This window comes from Diadema antillarum, unplaced genomic scaffold (assembly GCF_040938485.1).
Source record: "Diadema antillarum isolate AM-2024a unplaced genomic scaffold, OU_Dant_1.0 seq00000461_RagTag, whole genome shotgun sequence".
Lineage (NCBI taxonomy): Eukaryota > Metazoa > Echinodermata > Echinoidea > Diadematoida > Diadematidae > Diadema > Diadema antillarum.
The window spans coordinates 990,452-1,007,758 of NW_027271432.1; the positions used below are offsets into that span (position 1 = coordinate 990,452).

The 17,307-nt window shown below is 39.8% G+C and overlaps 1 protein-coding gene across 1 annotated transcript in view; it reads left to right on the forward strand.

Moving 5' to 3' along the window:
• The first annotated feature begins 16,887 nt into the window (after positions 1-16,887).
• Positions 16,888-17,307, forward strand: part of LOC139733134 (ubiquitin carboxyl-terminal hydrolase 34-like) — a 118,785-nt gene continuing 118,365 nt past the window's right edge. Inside the window, 1 exon segment of the mRNA XM_071643975.1 lies at positions 16,888-16,948. Coding sequence (XP_071500076.1) covers positions 16,888-16,948 — 61 coding nt within the window.

Sequence of the window (17,307 nt, forward strand, 5' to 3'; positions counted from 1 at the left end):
GGCCTTCAGACAGTAACAGAGCTGAACAGTATTCTATCTTTTAGGAAAATGTATACACAATTTTCTCAAGCGCTCGCTCGCTTCGCTCGCTCGCGAAGAAAGTAACATCGACATACACTGTAAGGTATGGCTCAGACGTTGACAACGTCAAATAGTATACGCCTACATGTAAACATCCTATGACGCGAGTAACTGGGGACCATCTGCAAAATATACGAAAACAAACAAACAAACAAACAATAACAAAAACTATACCGCCATAATTGAACCCCCTCCATTTCCTGAATCATTATTGAAAAACGACAGTGACTGATGACTCAGTCAGGATACATCCTATGGGCATACCCAGGGAAGATCAGGGGCGTCGAATCTATGGGGGGGGGGGGGGGAGCAAAGGGGCATTTGCCCCGCCCCTACGGAAGTATTTAGGCAGACAAATCAATCAAAACCAAGCAATTCCCGAGATGAGGACAAATCTCGAACTTTCTTAATGGAAAATTGTCCAAATATCGCCAGAACTATGCACCAGATCGTTGTATTGCAATCAGTGGCGTATCTAGGGAAAACGGCGCCCGGGGCAAGCGTGAAAATTGCGATCCTAATTTCTGAAAAAGTGTTCAACCCAACCCCATCCCTGTAGGGACTTTAAACCAAGTGCACATGATATGCTTTTTCAAGCACTTAAAAGGGGTCTTTTGAGAGTGATTTAAATGTAATGAATTTTGATAAATTTTGGCGAGCGAGCGCAGCGAGCGAGCCGAAAATTTTTGTATTTCAGCTTACAAAACATGGAATTCTTATCATTTTTTGCTTATCAAATCTTACAATTCTAATCAAGATATAGTGACGACCTTATAGATAACGATTTATACCAACAAACTGAGGATTTGAAAAAATACTCTGTTTTATAGTACGAGCGAGTGAGCCGAAATTTGTATATTTCCGCGTCATGATTACGTTTTGTTCTTATCTTTTTTGACTTTTTTTGCGCCCCCTGTATGTTCGAAACCATTGGCGTCCTCTTGATCCAATCGTTTCAGAACGAATGAAATTGCAGCCGCTGCTCCGAGTAACATTTTCCTGCTAAATATAAAATGATATGTGTGAACACAATAGACATTGTCATTGTGTCCGCGTCCTCGTCCCTTTTTTCTTTCTTTTTTTTTTTTGATAAATTTTGGCGAGCGAGCGCAGCGAGCGAGCCGAAAATTTTTGTATTTCATCTTACAAAACATGGAACTCTTGTCATTTTTTGCTTATTAAATCTTACAATTCTAATCAAGATATGGTGACGGCCGTATAGATAACGATTTATACCAACAAACTGAGGACTTGAAAAAATACTCTAAATCGTACGAGCGAGTGAGCCGAAATTTGTATATTTCCGCGTCATCATTACGTATTGTTCTTATCTTGTTTGATTTGTTGTTGTTTTTTTGCGCCCCTCCCGTTGGCGCCTTCTTTTGATCCAATTGGCGATCGCTTCAGAACTAAAGATATTGCATTCGCTGCTCCGTGAGACATTTTGGCTGCTAAATAGTCTAGTGGGATTTCTGAAAAAGGGCTCTCTAAAATGGTGTTAGAGGCATTTTTGAGTAAAAGTTGGAAACCGGTCTCTTTTACCTAATTTGAGTATGCTGAATCCGAAAAATCCGGTTCCCAAGCGAAATTCACCGATCTTGACCATCTAATTTGCATAAACAAAATGGCTGCCAAGCTACAGAAATTATCAGTTTCAGATACGCATTTTCTAGCAATTCTTTGCAAACAAGCTGGAAAAAGTGATTTGAAATGTTTGTACAGAGAATAGAATTACCAATTTATAAGGGATAAACGTTTCTCAGGTGGCAAAGAGTATATTTTATTCATAATTATGCAAATTAGGACTGAAATATGCAGATAAATATGTATATATATATATATATATATATATATATATATACATTAACACTGGAAGAGTAATTTTGACATTTTTTATTTCTTGAGAGGCAAATTAAATACTAAATATATAGACTTTAAGGTTTTGAGGGTCAGGAAAACTCCGGTTTCCAAGCGAAATTCACCGATCTTGACCATCTAATTTGCATAAACAAAATGGCTGCCCAGCCACAGAAATTGTCAGTTATTCAGTTTCGGACACGGATTTTCTAGAAATTCTTTGCAAAAGAGCTGGAAAAAATTGATTTAATATTTTGTACATATAATAGAAGTAGCAATTTGAGGGATAAACGTTTCTCAGATGGTAAATAGTATATTCTATTCATAATTATGCAAATTAGTACTGACATATGCAGATAAATGTATATTAACACTGGAAGAGTAATTGTTACAATGTTTTTCTTGAGAGGCAAGTTAAACACTAAAGATGTAAACTTTAAGGTTTTGAGGGTTAGGAAAACTCCGGTTCCCAAGCAAAATTCACCGATCTTGACCATCTAATTTGCATAAACAAAATGGCTGCCCAGCCACAGAAATTGTGAATTCCAGACACGCATTTTCGAGATTTTTTTTAGGTAAACGAGCTGGAAAAACGTGATTTGAAATCTATGTACATAGAATGGAATTAGCAACTTGAGATATAAACGTTCCTCAGGTGTTAAATAATATATTTCATTCATAATTATGCAAATTAGTACTGAAATATGCAGATAAATATATATTAACACTGGAAGATTTTTTATATTTTTTTTCTCTTGAGAGGGAAGTTAAGAATATTAGATATATACACTTGAAGGTTTGGAGAGTTAGATGAAATCTGAATCCCTTCTCAATGGTATCAAAATAAATGCAAATACATGTATTGTATCGGTATGCAAATTATATGCAGGCTTAATGAGTTTTATGCGCATGCAGTTCATTCAATAGTCTATATACCCTGGTAAAATTTTATTTTTCAAATCCTTTAAAATGGTCCTTTTGGATTTTTTTAAAGAATTCAAGTTAGGAACCCGATTCTTAACCAAAAATGATTGCGCTAGGGCTAAAAAAAAACAAAAACAAAACAAAACAAAACAAAAACGGGTCTTTTTCAAGCGAATGAACTTTAAAATCTAATTTGCATAATACATACAAAATAGCTGCAATATTGCCATAAAATTGTTAATATCATGCAAAATATTTTTATTACATCAATAATCGCAAAACGAATTGATGAAAACTCTCTCTACACGGATCATGACTCAACTTTTTTTTTTTTTTTTGGGGGGGGGGGGAAATGTCATCGAACAATGCCATTTTATTCATATGCTACATCCATTATTGTATTGTTCCAATATGCAAATCTATAGCATTGGCACGGAAATGCTATTTCCCAGTTAGCCAGAGCATGGTAATCATGTATATATATGATAATAAAGATTACATATGATTATATAGCAAACATTCGTCTATAGGTTGAAATGGATAGGTGGTTTTATTCTATTTTGTCTTATGAAGTGGTTTTTTTTTGGGGGGGGGTTCAAGTCGACGAAAAATACCTTTAATGTACACAACAAACATTACTGATGTCCCAATGAATAAACAAAATTATGTTGCAAGTCCGTTAGATATATAAGATTGGAGAAGGATCCATTGGAAAGTTAAGTTTGTAGAATAGCCGCGATCACACACTGGCAAAAGATCAAGAAGTTTAAGATCGCGATCTCCAAGATCTCAAAATGCGCGGCCAAATTGGCAAAATATCGAAAAGTTTCAGATCGCAGTCTTTAAGATCTTGAAGTTTTTGGGATCTTTTACCACTCTGACCGCGCCTTATCATGATAAACTTTAATAGCAATGTTAGAATAGCAGTGAGGGAGAAGAAATGGAAAAAAAGATATGTGGCACACATCCACCTATATTATATCCTTCTACATCTGTTATAAGAATGTAACTTAGTCAACTTCCAAGACAGTTCGAACTCTGAAATTGCATCGGCCAGTGCAATCTGCGAAATAAGGGGTTTACACCTTCCTGTTCCTTTTTGTTTTTGTTTTCAGTATACTTGGATAACATGCCGCCAGTGATAACCACCAAGTATGATGCATTTCAATTTATTCTTAACTGGACGACGCCACGCTCCCTTGTCAGTCTGACTTCTGATATCAGATCATAGAAATGACATTCTTAGCAAACAGGCCTCTATAGCTTTAAGGGCCAGTAAATTGTAAGAAATAAGGAATAATGAATACTCATTAGAAACCATGTTACATACAGATGATTCCACTTCATATCAGACGTAAATGGACGCCATTTTGCCTCTCATTATGGTTTATCAAGTACAGTTTTTGAATATCCACAATGTCACTTGAATTTCTGCCCAAGAATTAGGATATGGACCTTTTCATGGAGGACCTGGGTTTTCCATTACCTTGCGAACATGAAGTTACTTTTGTTCCCTTGAGAGATAACATATATCCGATATAGCTACCTTAAAGAGGCCTTCTTCCGTATAGCTACTGGAGTTGTGCTTTTTCTGCCAGACTGATACTGACAGTAGCACTCACAATGACTCACAATCATCAAGGGTGCTGCTTGTACGAGAAAAAAACTAAAGGGTTCCAAGAACATGGTTGTTATCGGTCGTCTTTATAAGAATAAACTTATATTCGATTCAAAAGATGCATCACACAAGCTCGTTTGGCACAAAATATGTTCCGCCATTTTACCTACAAAAGTATACTGGACGCTCGAAAAGCAGTCCAACGACAATACTCCAGTATCTTAAAAAAAAAATAAAAAAGAAGAAAATCCTGCTCACTGTGCCAGACCTGATCTTTCTTCACCAGTAGACATTGGATGGGAACGTTTTGATCTGATCTACAGCCTGTACAACTGATATATCTAGCTCCAATCCTGCAAATTTGCCTTGAGGTGATTTCATGTGCATGCGAAAGCATTGCAGAACATTTCGATGCAAATGTCACAAATTAGGCCTACGATGTACAGCAGTGTGTGCATGTTAGCAACAATGTGATGATGCAAACCTTGCATGAATGCAGATCAATTTAGCTCGATTGAGAAATAGACTTTTTGACTCAGATTATGTTTCTTTTCAGCCAAAATATAAAGGTGTTGATGACTAGAATTACAAAGTTCATCCTACGTTTCTGTTTCCGACACTGTCCGAGATACCAGGATTTTTCTTATAATTTTTTTTTTTTTTTGCTTGAGCCTGCAGAGTGGGTGAAGAGATAGGTTTTTTTTAATCTATCTCTGGGAAACCCATAAATTATGACGAGATTTATGAAAGTTGCCACTTGATTTTAAATTCAACAGATCGAAAATAATTATAAACCAATCTATCCAATGAAAACGACAAAGTACAGGGTGGAAAAAGCGACCTTGCACTAATCCATAGAGTAACGTACAGTGATGTGATTGTTCGATAGCTTTGATGGCAAGACCTTGTTTTAGTGGTGAATATGCATATAGAAAATGGGTGAATATTTGCATAATTTATTATGCAAATGAGATAATAGATGTGTGTTGTTTACTAGTTGCAGTTAATTTTTGCATCTCTTAATCACACCAGGAATCATTAACAGGTCTTGATATTGTTATAACTGTTATGAAACATATTCATATATTGCGGCAGTGCGTTGTATAATCTCGAAACCTGCCTGGTCTACGGCCTCTTGAATATCAATTTGCAAACATATTTCATTTTAGTATCATTCAGTTCTCCTTTATTGATTGATTCCAGTACTTGATTTACTTCGGACGACATCATTATGTGCAACGTGTTTGCCCGATATCTTAGCTGTATATTAGTACGCCAAGGTACATTTTGATAGCAAGACTTTGTTTTAGGGAATATATCCATAGAAAATTTGTATAATCTATATGCAAATTAGATTATTGGGGTATTTCTAATAACTGTGTTTTTTTTTTCTTGTATCTCCTTTAACACAAAAGAATCATCAACTTACGTCTTGATATTATAACTATAATGATTCATATATCGCGGCAATGTGTTGTAGAATCTCGAAGCCTGTCGTAGTAAAGCCTCTTGCGTACCAATTTGCATACGTTATTACAAATATTGTTATTCATTTTTTTATTCTGAATTGGTTGATTCCAACACTCGATTTTCCTCGGACTCAGATGACACCATGAACACTTTGTTTGACCGATAGCATATCTATATATTTTTCACTACGCCAAGGTACATCTTAATTGCAAAACTTTGTTTTAGGGGAAAATATGTTGAGAAAATGGAAAAATATTTGCATAATTTATTATGTAAATGAGATGCATGTTTTGTTTTAATACATAAGGTTGGTTCTTGTATCTCTTTAGCGCACTAGGAATCGTGAACCGGTCTTGATACAATGACAACTATCTTCAGAATTATGATTCAGATCCATATATTGCAGCAATGCGTTGTAGAATCTAGAATCCTGCCAGTTATCCTCTTGTGTACCAATTTGAATAGATATTTGCATAAGTGTAATTCAATTCTTGAATTGATTGAAATCTTTTGAATTGATTTATTTTGATTCGACTCCGGCGACACAAAGTACTTTTTGTTTGCCCGGTAACTTGTTAAAATGATTAAAAACAGAAGTGAACACGTAGGTACTATACATGTGCATATATATGCGGTAATGCATTACTGTATCAGCGGCAACGCCTAATTTGCATATTTCACTTCTTAATTTGCATATATAAGTGAAAGTTATGAACAAATGATGACCTAGATATTGTCTTTGCACCTTAATTTCTGAAATTACTACTATTTCTGCATGTCTAGGGAGATGTTATGAAAATTAGATCATCGAGACACCTTAAAAAGCAATGAATTGGCGGTCATTTTGTTTATGCAAATTAGATGCTCTTAGACTCAAAATTCCGCTTGGGAACCGGAATTTTTGGATTCAGCGTACTTGAATTATACAAAATAGACCGGTTCCCAACTTTTACTAAAAAATGCCTCTAACAGTCATATTTTCCCAAAATCCCACTAGACTAAAATATAAAATGACATGTGTGATCACAATAGACATTGTCATTTTGTCCGCGTCATCATCACGTTTTGTTCTTACCTTCTTTTTTATATAAATGTTGGCTATCGAGCCGAAAATTTTGTATTTCAGCTTACAGAACAGGGAATTCTTGTGTGAACACAATAAACATGGTCATTTTGTCCGCGTCATCATGTTTTGTTTTTATCGTGTTTGATTTGGTTTTCTGCCCCCCCCCCCCTTCCGGGCGAGTTTTCTTCTTCTTCTTCTTCTTTTCTTTTTTCTTTTTTTCTCTTCTTTTTTCGTTTTTTTGCGCCCCCTAGGAGTGGCGCCCGGGGCACGTGCCCCCCTTGCCCCCCCCCCCCCCTAGATACGCCACTGATTGCAATCATAGATGCAAAACTCCGCTATAAAGGATCCATTTCGATAAACTTTGTACACTTTTGACATTGACGTATATTTCCCTAATTTATTAAACAGTGTGGAGCAGATCTTTCACTTAACAAAAGCACCCTCATATGAAGAGGCGTCGATGGGGGGGGGGGGGGATGGTTCCCCCATAAAAGTGGGACAAACAAAAGCGAAAAATATAGCTACAAACCGTACAAACGGCAGTTTTTGGAGTGTAAAATGTCAAAATTTTAAAGCTAGCTCGCTCCGCTCGCTCGCCTTTAACCGCTATGCCATTCTCCTGATGTTGCTGCCATCAGTGACTGACAGCAGTTGCGCCCGATGCGCCCCCCTTAATTTTCAAAGCGAAAAATATAGCTACAAACGGCAGTTTTGGGACTGTAAAATGTCACAATTTTGAAGCTCGTTCGCTTCGCTCGCTCGCATTACTAATCATTATTCCATTCTCCTTGTGTTGCTGCCAGTGATTGCCAGCAGTTTTCGCCCGGTGCGCCCCTCTTAATTTTCCAAAGCGAAAAATATAACTACAAACGGCAATTTGGGGACTGTAAAATGTCAAAATTTTGAAGCTCGCTCGCATTTAATCATTATGCCATCCTCCTGATGTTGCTGCCAGTAATTGCCAGCAGTTTTCGCCCGGTGCGCCCCCTTAATTTCCAAAGCGAAAAAATACAGCCACAAAGGACAGTTTTTTAGACTGTAAAATGATTTTGAAGCTCACTCGCTTCGCTCCCTCGCATTTAATCATTATGCCATTCTCCTGATGTTGCTGCCAGTAATTGCCAGCAGTTTTCGCCCGGTGCGCCCCCTGAATTTCCAAAGCGAAAAAATACAGCCACAAAGGACAGTTTTTTAGACTGTAAAATATCAAAATTTTCAAGCTCACTCGCTTCGCTCGCTCGCATTTAATCGTTATGCCATCCTGATGTTGCTGCCAGTAATTGCCGGCAGTTGCGCCCGTTGTGCCCCCCCCCCCTTGATTTCCAAAGCGAAAAATATACTGTAGCTACAAACGGCAGTTTTTAGACTGTAAAATGTCAAAATTTTCAAGCTCGCTCGCTCCGCTCGCTCGCATTTAATCGCTATGCCATTCTCCTGATGTTGCTGCCAGTGATTGACAGCAGTTGCGCCCAGTGTGCCCCCCTTAATTTCCAAAGCGAAGTAGCTACAAACGGCAGTTTTTGGACTGTAAAATGTCTACATTTTTAATGCAAAAATATTTCACCGTGGGAGAGGGAAACCCCCCTACCATACCCTCCCCCCCCCCTCGCTTGCTTCGCTCCCTCGCATAACCGCTCCTCCCGAATATCAAATCCTGTCTACGTCGGTGATAGGCCCCATTATTTAGTAGGCCTTCACAGTGATGTCGCACAGGCGGAGCAAGAGCTGAAATACCACGATTTAGTCATTCAATAATATATTGTGAATATTTCATTTTCTTATTGTTTTTTAAAGAAAAGAAAAGAAAAATTTCACCAAAAGTGTGCACCAGATCGCTGAATTTCAGGTCTGAAAATGCAAAATCTTCCTCGTGTGGGAGAGGGATACCCCCCCCCCCCCCATACACACCCTCCCCCCGTTCGGTCGTTCCGCTCCCTCTCATAGATATTTCAAAAACAAAAAGAAAAATGTTTTCATACTTAAGGTCTGATTTTCCGCCGAAAGTCATCTGACAAGCAAAAAAAAAAGCAACAAGAACAAAAAGTCTTCATATTTTTGCTGCCACTTTCCTCCCACTTTATATTTCATGCAAAAGAGTGGGACATCCGATCCCTGTAAAGTGTGCGTGTGGGGGGGGGGGCACCAAGCTTCTCCCCCCCCCCCCCCCCCCCCCCCCAAGGCTGCGCCGGTCCTGTTATGGGCTTGTAATCGTGGCGATGGTGACCATCCCCCCACTCCTCAGTACTGATTTACGCCGTTGGCCCCCCCCCCCCCCCCGCCCCCCCCCCCTCTCCTACGGTAGGGACTTTTTGTAAAAACAGAGTGTAAAAGTCGCGTTTACAGAGCATTTGAAATAAAATTTCTAGGTAACTAAACATACGTAGTAAAAAAATCACTGCGAAGGACTATAATCAATACTTATGAAAACTATCCATTTTACTATAATTTCATGTACGGGCAGGGGGAGCGAGCCACTTTCACTTTGCCATTCGTCTGAGATGTATCAATTAAAAGCTTAAACGTGATTGCATTGATTGAGCAATACAATTTTTTCTTATATGAGCATAGAAGCATAGAAGAAAAGGAAAAGTGTAGGGTTTACTAAAGGAATGTTTCAAGGGGCGCGACTCGGGGCTACCATCTATACACTAAATTTACTCCTAATTTCTCCTAATATTGTCAAACTAATCAATGATGAACCTTTCATTTTAACAAATTTACACCAAATTTTTTGCACATGACTTTCTCTGCATTATCCATTCCAGCGGCGTCGATCCGTATTCCTGATTAGGGGGGGGGGGGGGGGGGCAAACTTACAGGTGGGATATAGCATATGTGCGAGGAAGCGGAGCGACCGAGCGGGGGAGGGCGTGGGAAGGGGCATCCCCCTCCCACGACAGGGAGATTTTGTTTGCTTGTTTGTTCATTTCCATCTGAGAAGATGGCTGGATAGCCCATATTATTCAGCTTGCATTTTCAGACCTGACATTCAACGTTCTAGTGCACACTTCTGATGAAGTTTTTTTTTCCTATTAAAAAAAAGGAGAAAAAAGATAACTGCTAAAGTAACTCGCGGCAGTTCAGCCCTTGTTTCCACGTGTGCAACATCACCGTTATAGGCATAGTAATACATGGAAGATGACAGGGGGAGGGTGTTGGAGGGGGTAGCCCCTTCCCACACGGCGGAGCTTTGCATTTTTAGAATTGAAATAGAACATTCTGATGCACACTGCTTTGAAATATTCCGAAAAATTGTCAGTCCCCAAATGTGTCGAGTCTTGTTAATCTGTGGGTATCAAAAAACCGAGCGGGGGAACATAAATCAAAGAGGATGAGGGAACTTTTGAATATATTTGAATTCAAGTGACAGATTCAAACATGCTTTTTGATGAAATATTCTGAAATTTGTCAATCCCCCAAGTTTGCTAAGTCGTTAGTGTATGGTTGGAGACCTAACGGGGGAGGGTGTGACGGAGATTTTGCATTTTCAGAATTAAAATTCAACAATCCCTTGCACAATGAGTGAAATATCTGGACATTTTTCTGTTAAAAAAGGAAGGAAATTTTCCTTATTTCGAGAATTACAGGGGGACAAAATGACGTTTGCCCCCTTGTCCTCCGGGATTGATGCCTCTGCATATACGAAGAAGCTGTTGCATTTTTAGAATTCAAATGAAAATAGCTCATAAAGACAATCACCCAAGACTTTTAGTGTACTATGAAGGGAAACAAAGCGGGGAAAGGGTTAACGGTTATTGAAAGGAGATAATAATTATCCCCTCCGACACGACGGAGCTTTTGCTTTTGCGTTACGTTTTGTTTTTTGTTTTATTTTTATTTTTTTGAAGTGAAGTGAAGTGACAGATCTGGTGCACTTTTGCGATAAACATTTGAAATGAAAACAATGAAAACAATGAAATGAAATGAAATGAAAGGAAATGAAAGGAAAGGAAAGGAAATCTATCACTCTAAAGGTATAAGTCCATGGAAAATAGACCAAACGGGAGAGGGTTTGGGAAGGGGATCCCCTCCCACACGAGAGAGACTTTACAATTTTAGAATTAAAATTCAGCAACCTGGAGCACACTTTGGGTAAAATATTTAGACAGATTTCTATCAAAAAAAGCAAGAAAATCTTCTCATCTCGGGGATTATAATTATCTGGGGGAGGGGGCAAATGATATGCACAGCTTACCCTTGCAATATTTTATAGCGGGAACCTTTTTTCTGTCAAAAAAGCACGAAAATCTTCTTATCTCGGGAATTATTAATTATGGGGGGGGGGGGGAGCAAAATTATAACAATGCTAACCCCTCCAAAATTTTTATGAGGCTAAGGCTCGCACTTCTCAGGGCTCGCATTCTCAATTTGGATTGGTCAGAAGCAGGGGCGGCGTAGCTCGGGCCCCCACACTTTTTGTGCACCATACAAAGGAATACATAAGGTGATCACTTTGGGCCCCCACACTTTTTTTCAACCCGGAAGTACGTAAGTGGCACTAAAATGGGAGGGGAGAGAATGAGCTGAGGACCTTTTTTTTTGCTTGTTAGCTCATGAAACCCGGAAGTGGGCCCCCACACTTTTGAAAACACTGCGCCGGCCCTGAGAAGTAAAGTGCTTAGATAGACCCTACATCCTTGTAGCACACGTACGCGTACGTACACGCAAACGTATAGTATGAACCAGTGCCGTATATTAAAGGGGCATAGTCGCGGTAGTGTAGATGGCGCTGTTGATGATACTGCCGAAGATTACCGAAGTAGAGCTGTCATCAAGAGTAAAGTGCGTAGGTGTTGCTAAGTAACGTTGCCTTTGTTGTCTTCTCTGCGCATCGCGCAGTCTCTAGTAATGCCAGGGTGCGTGCATATGTGCATGTTATTATGACATCACAAAAGAAGTTTGCTAAAGCTGTCATCCCCCTCAGCCGAATCATGAGCCGAACTGTGATCGGACCACTGACTACAGTGAATCGGACTTCTTCGGACTCGGGAAAGTGGGCCAAAGCGTAAGCGCCAAAAGAAGTCGATAGCGTAGGTCTCTAGAGGAAACTTGCGCCGTGCGCCCGCGTACTCATTTGACTAAAACACGGGGACCATCGCAGTAAGATATCACAATATCTTTCGTGTATGAACGGCAAGACCCTCACTGCGCCGTGACTGATACTGGGGATGTCCCAAAGGCAAACAATAGCCGGGTTCACACGTACAAATTAGCGGGATGACGATCGCGATGCACATTCCGAGTTTTTTTTGCGAGCGTCCACACGTACCAAATTAGCGGGATAGCGATCGCGATCGGTATCCCGCTAATTTGGCGAGCGTCCACACGTACCGAATTATCCCGCTAATTGCCGATAGAGATAACAGCAGAGCCTGCAAACTGGGTCACGCAGCGCCCTTCTCTATCACTGCTTACGCGCACTTACCTTTGTCCATTGTCTTTTACGCGTCGGTGGTGTGGTTCGCGCGCTGTTGTTGTGCTCCAAAGAGGTGAAGGACCTCTTCGCAGAGGCCTCGCTGTTGTGATGTGCGTATTGCATGATGGGATGTAAAAACTCGAGATTCTAATCCCGACCGTTCACACGTACCAGCGCGGGGCCAATTATCCCGCTAATTGACGAACCAGCGCAAGATTTCTTGGGATTAGCATCGCGATGCTTATCCCGCTAATTTTCGGGTTTTTTCTGTCCACACGTGCAAAAATCTCGGGATGACGATCACGATGCAAATCTCGAGATTTGTATCCCGCTAATTGGTGTACGTGTGAACCCGGCTAATATTAGTGCGTAGCTGCGCATAATGAACAATGGGCACCGCGTATGAGCTCTGCTCGCGCCCGCGTGATTGACTTTGGTAACGACATGGCGCCTGTAGATCACGGGACCAGCTTTTGACCAATCACAGGCTTCAAAACACATTAGCCAAAAACCGAGTTGGCCAGACTCTCTTAATATACGGCACTGGTATGAACACGTGCTCCGCGCCGTACGGATATAGTACGGTCGATAAATAGTAAACACTGTAATAGCTAATATTTGCATAAAGTCAGTGCTGCCAGAGCCCGGGATGCGATATTTTTTTCCCACGAATATTTTGTCCCTGGTGTAAAATGAAAATAAAAAGAATGATAAAAAATTAATAGAAAAGAATAATTGTTTAGCGTCCGGCGTTGAGGTCGCTCGCAGACTAAAGTGTTGTTGTTTTTTTTTTCCCTTTTTTTTTTTAGGGTCTGAAGGCGACCCCCCCCCCCCCCCCCCCCCCGTGTGACGCCCATGCACAGCTAGACTTTATTACCTCCGCCAAGGGCGGAGGTAATAAATGCTAGAAGAATGCTACAAGAACTTAATTGGACCACTCTGGAACAGCGCAGAGAAAATGACGGGCTAATTATGATGTACAAAATACACAATAATCTCACTCCTCTTTCAGCACAGGACTATATCATCAAACAGGCTACTCAGTTAACGAGAGCCTCGCAACCACACTCCTATCAGGTACCATATTCGAGAACTGAATCGCATCGCCATTCGTTCTTCCCAAGAACTGTAAGGAACTGGAATTCCCTGTCGTCAGAAATTGTTTCAGCGCCATCTGTGGGATCATTTCGAAACCGTCTAACGGTTGATCACAGTGGCTAGTATTTTCGTCAAATTTTCTATGTGCTTGTAAATATCTGTAAATAAATTGTATTATAATGTAAATAGCACCAGTCTGCAAGAATCTTCAGTCTATTGAAGGAGGCAGACTTAATCAGAAGAAGAAGAAGAAGGGAGAAGGTTATGTTTTCGTTACCGTTGATTGGTTGGTTTGTTCATTAGTTAGTTAGTTAGTTAGTTATTGTCCGTGTGCAAAATAACACAAACAGTGGTGAACGGATTTGAATGAAACTTGCAGGAAAGGTTGAGAATGACACAAGTAACAAAAGATTAACTTTTGGTAGTTATCCGAGAATTTTGGGGGAATTTATGAAGGATTTTTGATATTATGGCAGGTAGGGTCAATGAACTTGGGAGTTCAGGCTGCGCGTATTTGAGGTTTGCATGCACGCACTGAAGTTCGTGCTCTAGTATATTAAGCAAATAATCAACGTTGGTGAAGGTGATGGGACAAACTATTACTTCCGAGGCGATCTGGATGTAGCTATCTTTCCGAAGCGCAGCTGAGGAAAGATAGCGTACACATTCAGATCGCCGAGGAAGTAATAGTTTGTCTCATTGCCTGAAACTAAAAGTTGATTATTTGCTTTATATTCCACATCTAGGGTCCTAGAAATTCCCATTTTATTCCGCATCTGAAACCGTTTTAGCCGTCTTTAGGTATCCTTAGGGCTTAGGCTACGTGTGCGCGGTGATGACAAAACAATGAATTTACTGCGCGCACCGCGCGGCACCGAAGTGAAAGTGCGTTGCACTGTGTACTATCAAGTGACCTAGGTCACATGATAGTCCACAGTGCAATGCACTTTTATTTCACGCGTACTCATCTTGCGTTGATAGGACTGTGTGGCCTGTGTGGAGATCAGCGAAACAAAAGGGACTATCAACATAGTAGTGTAACGAACTTTTCTTCTCAGGTGATGTGATGGGCAAAACTACGCTTCATCACGTGATCAGCTCTGGACCAATCCTATTGCAACATTCTTACTATGTGGAATATAATTTCTGCCAATTGGTTTTTTGCTAGGGCGAGGCGCGCCGTGCAGCTGATGGTTTATGACGTAACAAAGGCTTCTATATTGGGAAATCGGGCGACTTTCAGCACTGTACGGAGCCCGCCAGGTGACACGAGGAAAAAAAACCCTCAATGGATTATTGCGTTCCCTCGCAATAATTATTGCGTTCTCTCGCAATAATTATTGCGTTCCCTCGCAATATTATCGCGTTCCCACGCAATATTATTGCGTTCCCTCGCAATAATATTGCGTTCCCTCGCAATATTATTGCGTTCCCTCGCAATAATATTGCGTTCCCTCGCAATAATTATTGCGTACCCTGGTTGTACTTATTGCGTTCCCTGGCAATATTATTGCATTCCCACGCAATATAATTATTGCGTTCCCTCGCAATAATTATTGCGTATTAACCCTCACAATAATCATTGCGTTCCCTCGCAATAATATTGCGTTCCCACGCAATATTATTGCGAGGGAAAGCAATATTATTTAATCCATTGAGTTTTTTTTTCCTCATGTATGGCTCCGTAATACGGATATATATCAGTGATTTCCACACATACGCTCTATGTGGAAGAACAAGATCAGTGGTGGAAATGAGCTGCATGCTTGGCAGAGGTCTGCGCTCTCAGAGTGCTTTTCTAGTTCATTCTGAAATGTGGTGTATGCAAGCACGTGGAAACATGTGCTTACTTTTTTCATGTGCATGCATTTCACCCTTTGTTATAGGAATTCAGACTAGCAGTGCCCAGGCAATTATCCATCATGAATAATTAATGAAGCATTCATGTGCCTTGCAGCAGAGCTCTTAACAGGTGGTATCCAGGTCCATTGTTCAGAGTCATTGTAAGTAGGCCTACACACTCACATACACATCATTAGTTCCTGTGTAAAGTTCAAGTTTTGTACAGAGGGTTAAAATTTGACCAAAATCTGGAACCTAACTTTGAAATTAATCATGGATTTCATGAAACTGATCTAGGTTTTCATATTCAATTCACCTCCAACTAAACTGTACACTATTCAGCTATTGCTCATATCAATGACAGTTTTATCTGATGTAAACTTTTCGAGGTATTAAGCATCATAAGTGGGAAATGTCTTTTGTAACACCTAGTAGTAGGGAGCCTATGCCGCACTCATGACTAATACGCATGCATTCGTGCACCTTGTAATTTCGCGTTTGGGAGAGAGTTTCCTTTTGTTTTGTGTCATGTATGTTTGATTGTTTGTTTGATGATTTGTTTGTTTGTTTGTTTGTTTTGTTTTTGTTTTTGTTGTTCTCTTTTTTATATATATGCACGTGTCGATGTCGATTGTCAACCTACAGGTAGGCCTATAAATGTGCTCTTTTCATCATTTGTCCTTTTCGATTTTGGCCAGCGGCACTATATAGGCACATACAGCTTCATAATCATTATATGCCCGTGTCATACTTGTAAGTCGATCCGTTTAGCATCTTTCTTATGCTTTATATTGTATACTAGTTTAGATGAATAACATTTGCTATATTGATGAACTGTCAATTAAAAAAAAAAAAAGAACACCCCAAAACAATGGAGACCAATGAAAAAGAGAAACAATGAAGAGAAACAAATATGGGTGCGGACGGGCCATGGCATTTATAAACTGGTCTTGGGCAACACACACACCTTCACACACACACACACACACACGCACACAAAATAACAAGAGAAATGACCATGTAGAGTAGGCTTTTATAAAGTTCGTCAGTCATTGCCGAAATATGCACAAACACTTAGTTCGTCACCATTAGCTATATATATATATATATATATATATATATATATATATATATATATATATATATATATATTCAAATCCCTCAGCACCACATGTCAAATCATGTCCGTAGGACGGCCCTGATTGCCACGTTTATAAATATCGTGATTGTTAGAATGGTGTAAATCTCGTTCTATGGAAATATGAGTTATTGTCTAATCGGGCAAGTGCATCCATCCCAGTTGCTCTCGTCCGAGGGCCATGTGGTGGGAAAAATATGTTTGTAAGACGTTTTCTGAGATTTATTCTTTTTCTGCTAAATTCTAAATTTCAACAGAAATTTAAAATAAAGTATCAAGACATTATTATTTTTACGTATTTGAAGATATATCTTAATCCATTTTGTAGTATTCAATTTTAAAAATAACGAAATAACCATGACAATGACTTGATCAAAATGGCGGGCGACAATAGTGCTGATTGTTATTGTGGAGATATTCTAAAGCTGCTAGAATCAAGTAAGTTTATCAGTCATTGATTATCAGCTTATTTTAAGGTACAAAATATAACGTGAACAGTAATGTATGATTTGCGTAAATTTTTCGTGGATTAATGCAAACATACGATGTCAGTAAGTCTGAGATACATGGCTGTCCATGTAGTCACGATCATAGTCCCACATGTGGAAATTAGTTGGACGTAATCTTCAGAATACAGAAGTGCTGGCATTCCCTCCCTGCTGAGCATATAGGCTAGACCTATTCTTCTTTGGAGACTTCGGACTCGTTCTTTTTAGTGGTAATGAGAAAGAGGGATCTTGTGGTATAATCTAACGTGCTACCACTTGTGCTAATTGTGATTCAGGTCTAGCCTGACT